The sequence below is a fragment of the Mastigoproctus giganteus genome, chromosome 9, assembly GCF_048544385.1.
Source record: "Mastigoproctus giganteus isolate SK-2022 chromosome 9, ASM4854438v1, whole genome shotgun sequence".
NCBI classification, from domain to species: Eukaryota; Metazoa; Arthropoda; class Arachnida; order Uropygi; family Thelyphonidae; genus Mastigoproctus; species Mastigoproctus giganteus.
In genome coordinates, this window is record NC_143583.1 from 205,962,881 (window position 1) to 205,972,775 (window position 9,895).

Genomic DNA, 9,895 nt, shown 5'->3' on the forward strand with positions numbered 1-9,895 from the left:
TCATTAATTTATTACTTCATTTACTAGTATCATAAATTTTTTTAAAAATTTATTGTTGATAGGAGGAGAGTTTGATCCAGGTGACCTTTTGGAATGTGTAATTACTGAACATACAGGAGGAAATGCAACTGCTGTTGAATCACCAGTTGGTTACCATGAAATTAAGAGTAGGACACTCTTGGAATCATCTTTGGATTTTTCCTGCAAAACCAAACCTGAAAAGTTAACCAATTCAAATAAAGACCACTCCTGTTATGATCCATCATCTGAGGTTAGTAAATTACCAGTTAAATTAGACACAAAAGTAGAAACAAAGAAGAAGCTTTTGAGAAATGCCACTGGCTTTATAAAATCAGTGGATAATTATTCACAGCAGTGTCAAATCTGTCAAAAATTTATAAGATTTATAAGAGAGAGTACAAACAAATTGAAAATTCACATGAAGACACACACAGATGAGGGTTCACATACTTGCAGTACCTGTGGGAAGATAGTTATTAAAGAACATCTCCATTGTATGGTCCGCACTGGAATACAATCATATCAGTGCAAAACATGTGGGAAAACTTTTCCAACTAAAGCAATATGTAATTGCCATTGGATAAAGGTACATTCAAAAGAAAAACCAATATCTAACCACTTAAAGAAGGAATCCCATCGCAAAAGCTCACGTTTAGAGAAAGCTGTGCAAAATTATGGTTCGAGTAATAGTGTAAAAGTGCAAGTGGATTCATCTTCTTCTTGTGTAGAAACATCTGGTGTACATTCTGTGACAGATAATGAAAAACAAAACTCTGCCAGTGAACCTTGTTTATGTTCTGTTTGTGGAAAGAATTTTGGAAATAGAACAGATCTCTGGAAACACAATAGGACAACAAGTGGTGATCGGCCATACTTATGTTGTGTGTGTGGGAAGTCTTTTGCTGACAAATCAAATCTTTTAAAACATAATGTGATTCATACTGGGGAGAGACCATACTTTTGTCCTACATGTGGGAAAACCTTTCAGAGAAGTAACAGTCTAAAAACACATATTAGAGTACACACTGGTGAGCGTCCGTTTAGGTGTTTATTGTGTGGAGAGAGTTTTAGGGACAGACAAGTATTTCAGAAGCATACCCTGAGACATGAAGAAAGGCGCCCATTCACATGTACCACCTGTGGAAGGGGATTTGTATTAAAATATGAACTGAAGGAACACATAGCAACCAACCATCCTGATATTAGTAACGTAAAGCGACAGAAGTTTGAATGCTCACAGTGCAGCAAGACTTTTCTGTGCAAAAAGAATCTCATTATTCATACAAGAATACACACTGGAGAACGAAATTATAAATGTTCAGTGTGCAGCAAAACTTTTATATGTAAGGGTTATTTGACAACTCACAGCCGACTGCATACAGGGGAAGATCTTTATGCTTGTTCTGTATGTGGAAAACTTTTCTCCCGTAAGGATCATCTTACCAGACACACTATGATTCACACAGGTCGCCGTCCACACACATGTAATATGTGCGGTAAAGGTTTTATTGAAAAATGCTCACTAACACTTCACATGAAGACTCATAATGAAGACACAAGGAACAATTATGTGCAACATCGGTGTTCAGAATGTGGAATTTACATTAAAAGAAAAGACCATTTGCAGGAACATATGAGAACACATAAAGGGGATTATCCATTCAGGTGTGATATTTGTGGGAAGGGCTATGTAAACAAATCTGGATTATCATCACATAAAAAATCACATGGAGAAAAATCTTCACTCACTGAAGAATGGACACCATTAAAGTCAGGAGTCAAATCTCAAGAGTTATCTGATATTGAAAATATCTCCTTTGATTCTTCATTAGTTAAGAACGAACAGTATATACTGTGATTCTGTATCAGATGTTCTAGATAAATGAACAGCATTAAAAATAACTGTCAGGTGAGTAGTGTTATGTATAAGTTCAAAAGACAACATAATTAAAAGAATAAGATGTTTTATCAGTTCTAAATATATCACAAGTGTAATTTAAAATGAATTATGCATTATTAAAGATACATGGTGTGGATGCTTTAATATTATGGTTTCAAAGTGCTGTTCTCTAGAACTCAGTGTGACAGTTAGAAACATTTGATTGCCTTAGTCATAGTAGTGTTAGTCAACCAACAATATGCAGTAGGGACATATGCTAGATGCAAAAAATAATTTTACTGATGCCATTCTTTTTAATTACTTAGTTTTTATGGAGGTTCTTGACTACTAGGCACTCAAATTCTCATTTCCGCCATGTCCATATTGTTCTTGGTTTGTTACTTGTCATTATTATTTCATCATGTTTGTTGTTTTGTTTTAGTATTTAAATAATTCGTTTTGTTTGTCATTACTGATTTCATTTTTAATTTGGAAAATTATATTGCCGCTTATCTTTGTAAATTAGTATTTTTCTTTCTAACTCTGTTATTCTTCCCCACCCCTCCTCTCAACCTAATGACATTACTCATTTGAGTAATGAAACAATGCCTGGTTGTTACGTACCAGCATTGTGGTGGTTAAATCGTTGTTAATTCTTGTTACATGATAAGCGTACATAACATTCACTAATTAGTTACCAGTGATTTATCCAAGGGCTTCTGCAAATTTCAGGAGCTTTCCTGATGTCTCAGTATGAATAGACTAAAACTAATAACATTTATATCACATTATCACACACACAACGGTGGGAACCCATCACATATATCACTGATAAAACACAAGTGCTGAAAGACTTACTAAGGCACACATCCAGACTAAAATGCAGTTAAAATTTTTATAAAGTACTACCCCAAATTAAAGTAAAAGTGTACATATTACACTATCCTATAAGACCCATTCTCTCGTATCAGAATTCAGAATTAGCACCCTTTGCTTCTTTCATGTGCTGTATTATCAGTCCATACTGTTCTGTGTAGGTGGCAGTGATCACAGTGTACTGATGTGGGATTTAAAGATGTAACTACTATCAGGGGTAAAGAGAAGGGTTTTTGCTTTCGTAAAGGTGACTGGTGTGGTCTCAGACATTTTTTTAAATTCTATACAATGGGACCAACTGATGATGATACCAGTAGCAAATTCTAAATGGAAAGCATTCAAGGAAGTAATCTTAGAAGCTACTAGGCTTTTTGTTCCAACTAAGAAATACTGTTCCAGGTTTAGGCCCAAATGGATGTCAGATGAGACTCATGGCAGAGAAGAAAAATGCATGGGATGCATATATATTATCAGGTGACAGAAGCCTATGGTAGATATCAGGTAGATATGCTAGTCTAATCAAGTCACAAGCGAAGGCAGATTATGAGAAACCTTTGGCAAAGGAGGCAAAGAAAAACAGCAAAGACTTCTTTACTTTTATAAACTCTAAAAGGAAAGGAATAAATAAGATTGGTCCACTTGATATCAATGATTTGATTGTAGATGATCATTCTCAAATAGCTGCCAAACTAAATGTGTATTTTTCATCTACATTCACACATGCGGAGTTATTCAAGAGGAGATGGCCAGGTGTTTATCAAACTCTAACATAAGAAAGGCACTTGGGGTGGATGGGATCTATCCAGTTATATTAAAGGAGGTGGCAAAGAAAGTAAGCAAACCCTTAGCCGTAATTACGAGAGCATCCTTGGACTCGGGGCAAGTCCCCATGGACTGGAGATGTGTTAATGTATCTCAAATTCACAAAGGGGGATCAAAGGGTGACACAAGTAATTACAAACCTGTTAGTTTGACTTCTATTCCAGGGAAAATAATGGAGTCACAGGTTAAAGAACCATTGCAGGATCATCTGGACAAGACTGCAGTAATAATTCAGACACAGAATGGGTTTGTTAAGGGCAAGTCTTCTGTGATCAATTTGATTGAATACTATGATGTGGTCACAAAGGAACTAGATGCAAAAAATAATTTTGCAACCCCAGGGGCTCACATCTGGTGAGTATGGGCTTGGCACACCCAGGGTCCTGAGCTGGATATCATCATTCTTCTCTTTCTTGGTGATTCCCTTGTACTTCTGTCTCTCTCTCTCAACGTAACTCGGAATTTTTTTTTTATCTAGTGCAGCATAAGCCTCAGGTTTCCTTGCACTGTATGACTAGTAATAATAATATCATATACTTGGATTTCGGGAAAGTTTTGATACTGTTGCACATGGAAGACTACTGTACAGATTGGAGCAGTATGGTATTAAGGGCAAGTTGCTACAATGGATAAAAGGAAGGCTGAGTGAGAAAAGACAAAGTAGTAATCAGTGGACACTGCTGTTCATGAACTAAGGTTAATAGTGGTGTTCCCCACGGTTCAGTGTTGGACCCATTGTTGTTTTGTATATTTATCAATGATATTGATGAAGATCTGTCAAGCTTAATGTCAAAGTTTGCAGCTGATACAGGTTGGTGGGGTTGTTAATAATGGTATTGACAGTATGCTGCTGCATCAGGATCTGGAAAGGTTGGGCAAATGGGCTGAGAAGTAGCAACTGAAGTTTAACATTGACAAATGCAAAGTACTGCATATGGGTAGCAGTAATCCCAGAGAAATGTACCAACTGGGTGGTGTTACACTCAGGATAGTGGAAAATGAAAGACATCTGGGCGTAATTGTGCAGTCAGATATGAAGTTTTCTGAGTAGTGCAGACATGATGCCAGAGTTGGTCATGGGGTCTTGTCAAAGATATACAGGAATTTTGGCTAGCAGGGATAAGGAGGTGATTATCCTCTTGTATAAGGCAGTGGTCAGGCCACACCTTCACTACTGTGTACAGGTTTGGAAGCTTCATTTTAGGAGGGATGTAGAGTTGCTAGAATGAGAACAGAGAAGGGCAACAAGACTGGTTAGCAGAACTAAGGGGTGCTCTTATGAAGAAAGGTTTAAGTTCTGCAAATTGCAGCATCTTGAGACTAGGCACCTGCGAGGTGATCTGATTGAAGTGTATAAGGCCTTGAATGGATTGAGCAGGCTCAATGCTGTTGAGATTCTTCATCTTGCTCAGATTACAAAACTGAGGGGGCATAAACTGAAATTGAGGAAAGACAGTTGTTGAATAAATGTGCGTAAATTTGCCTTTAGCCAGCGGATAGTTGATTGCTGGAACAAACTTATATTGCTTTCTTGCATCACATACCTCTACTAATGCTAATTTCCTTTAAGAATAATTTTTTGGAAATAAACAAGGAGTTACCTTTTATTTAGTTCGTAGGATTTCTTCTTTCCCAAATCTCCTTATACGAATAAATTACGAAATGATACTTAAAACAAAATTACATAATTAAAATAATTATGTAATTATTTTAATTACGTATTCATCCAATATATTAAGAATAATGTATTGGATGAATATGTGACCCTCTCCATAGTAACTAATTTGTCAGTTCAGAAGAAATGCACAGTGTCTTCCATTCAAACCTAAATGGTTTAGTATGTCAAACTGCTTGTTTCATAACATTGATAATGTTGTTACATGTCATCCCATGTAGAAGTTAGGGAAATTATTTGTCCTCTGATTAGCATATCCCTGGTTAGCATAATGAGATATTATGCTAACCACACATAATGTAGTTTATCATATTGAGTGCTTTGACTATTTGAATATTGAATATTCAAATAGAATATTAAATGCTCTGACTCTCTATACCAAGTTTATCATGCTGTTATCCTTAGTGATCACGTGTATAATCATGTCAAGTCTGTTGAAACTAGCCATTGGGGGGGGGGGGGGCTGTCAGCATCCCATATCCTTTAGTCGTGGTCTCAAATTTGATGATTCACCAGCCCTTTCTTTATTTCAGATGCATGGGGCTACATTAAATCACAGGAGAAAGATGTCAATAATTCCCAACAATCCCACTATATTTATAATGGTTAAATCCTGGATGGTCATATGTGTGTGTACTCTCAATAATCATTCATACTGTTAGTATCTTAGAAAAATTTTTAATTGTGTTTTAGTTTAGGCATGTGTCTCAGGAAGTGTTTTTGCACTTGTGTTGTTATCGACAACATTGACACTGGGTTATTCTCACTGTGTTATGTGTGATAATCATATCTTCAGTTCACAAAAAGTTTTTCTTGACACGACTCTTGCTAATATTAATATTATTTGTTTTAGTCTAGTTAAAACTCAGACATTAGGAAAGCTCCAAAAATTCACCTTGGAATAAATAACAGGTAACTAATTATTTTAATTAACCGGGGTTTTGAATCTTTTGATTTAAATTGTTAATTTTTTTACGTATGTAACATTGACACATGGTTTTTAGTGTCTTCCTTCAATTATTAATATCGTTTGCTATGGAATACCATGTATTGTTCCTTTTTCAAATAATATCAATTACTTTAATTTGACCATAGCCATTTCTAAAGTGAGCATAAGCCCATTATCTGCCTCTTTAGCATCAGTAGCCTCCAAACGATAAAAACAGAAAAACACAGAGCAGAGCTGCCTTCTTTTCTCACATTACTCCATCTGTACAAAGACATGAAATGAAAGAAATGAAAAATCTGTAAAAAGCTCTGCTAATTTTTGACCAAGTCATCCAGATGTTGATGAATTATAAAGTGGTGATGGCTACACACCTCTGATGCAGCCAGTGGGCCAAAATGTGATTTAGGCAATCAAATTATGGTACAGTACTGGAAACAATTACCTTGTTCAGGTAGTGACATGTACTGAAGATATCACAATGCCATTACGTTAAATTATATTAGAATTACATAAAAAACTTATCTCTAGAACTCTAGATGCTTTTATCTCACTGAATCTGTATTATTCGAACTTACTGAGACTTCTTGGAAACAGTTCTGCCTAAAATAAGATGGTTTTCTAAAAGATTTATAAACTGCGAGCAATCAAGTTGAAGACAATGAAAAACTATTATATCAGCTGTTTACCTGATAAGCTGAATGAGCCAGGGAAATGAAATAAGTTGGGAAAATATTGCAGATTAGATTCATGGCAAAAATGATTTTTAATTTCAGATTGGTAGTAATGTGCTACAGAAAATGACATACTAGTTGACTGAATCCTTCTTTTACATGAGCCCTGTGAATATGCCTTGGAGCATTGTTTTTTTACAAATACAGGCCACTTTTATATTTGAGACAAGAAGCCATTATACATGAAAAACATTAAACTGTGCATGCAGATATATTAATAACTATTTTTTTAAATATGACATATGTACACATACTTAATACAGTATATACATTAGGTCATTATAGGCATACTTATCCCATGCCTGTAACAACTTTAGAGAACAGATTAAGCAAAATAAAATACAGAATCTGTTGATTTCTTCTTTTTTTTTTTATGAAAACCCCAAACACGAAAGCTATCAAAACCTATAGTACTTAGTACCGTGCATGGGTTGAAGGAGAACTATGGGGGACGGGATGCCAGAAACTTTGCTCTAGAGACTAAACATGGGTTTCACCACTTCAAGCCTCCAATAAGCAAAGTGGTGGTATTTCACCGGTTGATGAAACTCATCTACCACCTACTTAGAATTAATGGAAAATAACTTTAACAAAATGATGGATACAAAAATAAAAAAACTCTGTTAAGATCTAATAAAATAAAAATAATAAAAGCAACAAATATACACAAGTTCCAAGATAAAAATAAATAAAATTAGTTAAGGTTAGATAAAATAAAAATAATAAAAATTACAAAAACACAAGCTGTGCCTTTTTATCAATTCTACAGAGAGTGGCACAGATCAGCTTAATTAGCACTGGTACCATGTGTTAAATGGGGGTGGGGAGGAAAGAAAATAGAAAAGGAAAGAGAAGAACCAGACAGTAGGAGATGACATTTATTAGAAACAGTGTATGCTGTCTCCTGCTGCACTGGTGCTTCTTATATCACAGGATTGCAGACTTCATTATGGGATGCATGTAAGTCCTTTATTACTTAATATTAAGACCCAAAACAAAAAAACAGTAGCATCTCAAGCTATGTGCACAGGCAGAAATTGTGCGAATGGTGAATGGCTCGACACTATTATAATTATGAGGGTTAAGTTTATCAGGGGACAAAATGAGTGACACTGGTAGTACTAATATTCCACGCCCCAATGCAATGTGATATGGTCTTCCAGTCTCCTTGCCCACGAGAGCATCCAAGCACACCTTGTACAATAAACAAAACCATCCGGCATTAGTATAGGGGTCTTCATGTTAGCAATAAGCAACTGCTGCTGCCTGCAAGGTTCCATAAAACCCTGGCAAGGCACTCACAAACATCCAGATAGTGAGAGATAGGTAGTGGACAAAAACCTAAGGCTCAAGCATATCCAGAATATGAACAGTATTTTAAACTACAATACAGCACCAGAAATCTGAACATCAATAATCTGAATGAGCCAGTATTTATTTATTTTTTTATGCTGGTGCCCTAAAATAACTGCAGTAAGTGCCAGTTATTGTGATCACATTTGCAAACTGAATTTTTTATTCTATTAAACAGCAATTGTAATAAGCAAAAATCGAAGGAATATTCGCGAGAGGCTATAAAAATGAAGATGTAAAGCACAAATTTTTACTTTTATTTTACCTTACCAATTAACAAAATTAAATGATACATTAAAATCAGAAGAATCCACAGGTTAGCAAAATAAAAATACATTTACGCTTACGTACATAGCTTAATTAATATATATACAGTACTGACTAAACATTAACACTTTGTAATCTGATATTTCTGTTCACTGCCCTTTTTTTTTTTTTTTTTTGGTTGTAAAATCTAAAACATTGTAAAAAAAAAAAAAAAGATAAGCATCAATTAATAAAGAACACTGCATTCAGAAATTTCAACTGACACGATACATGCAAGTGAGATACGGACTAAAATGTTTACGAAGTTTAGATATAGGAATGGTAAGATTCTAAACATTTACAGAGTTTTATTTTACCATACTTAAGTTATGGTCATCTTCTTTCAAAAGGAAGCAAAAGGTTGGAAAGTTAACCACAATAAAAATTAAAAACAAGGAAAAAATTTTAAGTTCCATTGAAACTTTAAAAAAAAAAGAAAAGAAAAACTATGAGAACAGCTAATGACCCATTCCCAAAAGATATGGTTTGCTGTTGATGTAGTGGTTTCTAGGAGCATCAGCAACTAAGGGTATAAATTGCATCTGTAAATTACGTGTGTTCTGATGTGGATTTCCTGTTTCCTGGATGAAAAACCCGAGTTTTAGGAAGCAAATCATGCTACCCTCACCTCAGACCAACTAACTCAGCCACGTTGTGAAAAAAGCCTATATAAATTCCTCCCATCATTGACAGGACTCGAACTCAAGTGGGGAGGATGGTGATTCTACCAACTGTGCTACCCACGAGGGATGGGTACGAGCAAAAAGTTGAATACTGTCCAACTCGGCCCCAGGTGCCAAGCGTTCCATGACCAAGTGATTTTTGTGCGTTCCAAAAAGCGTTATATCCAAAGAGCCTTTGAAAAAATTATATTTCGTTCCAACTACCTTTTTCTTTATTTATAAATTACTGCAGCACTTTCGCACTACAAGAAGTAGGCAAAGGTCCAGAAAGGGAAGCCACCTTTCTGTTTCTATTTCTAACAGTACTAACCAAATAACTCAGCCGCTTGGTCACCTAGTGGCACTGCTCCTGCCTCCCCATGGCGGGGCCGAAAACTTGGGAGGTAAAGCAAACCCCCAGGGCCAAAAGGAGCAAAACATGGAATATGACAACTTCCCCCCGATTAAGACTGCAAATCTGAATAATACGGATTTGCATCAACCTGATATCGACTCTACCAATCCAAAGAGACTGAAAACGGATACTCATCGAATTGAACATCCGAGTTTTCTGATTCTCCATTCACTGACAAACCAGCCCTTAGGCAATCTATCGCCATT

General features: G+C 35.7%; 1 protein-coding gene across 1 annotated transcript; it reads left to right on the forward strand.

The window, feature by feature from the left end:
• Window positions 1-313: 313 nt before the first annotated feature.
• On the forward strand, window positions 314-1,925 carry LOC150081071 (uncharacterized). The gene has a single exon (XM_090381257.1). The coding sequence runs from the start codon at window positions 440-442 to the stop codon at window positions 1,877-1,879; it is 1,440 nt and encodes a 479-aa protein (XP_090237383.1). The 5' UTR covers window positions 314-439; the 3' UTR covers window positions 1,880-1,925.
• The last annotated feature ends 7,970 nt before the right edge of the window (window positions 1,926-9,895 follow it).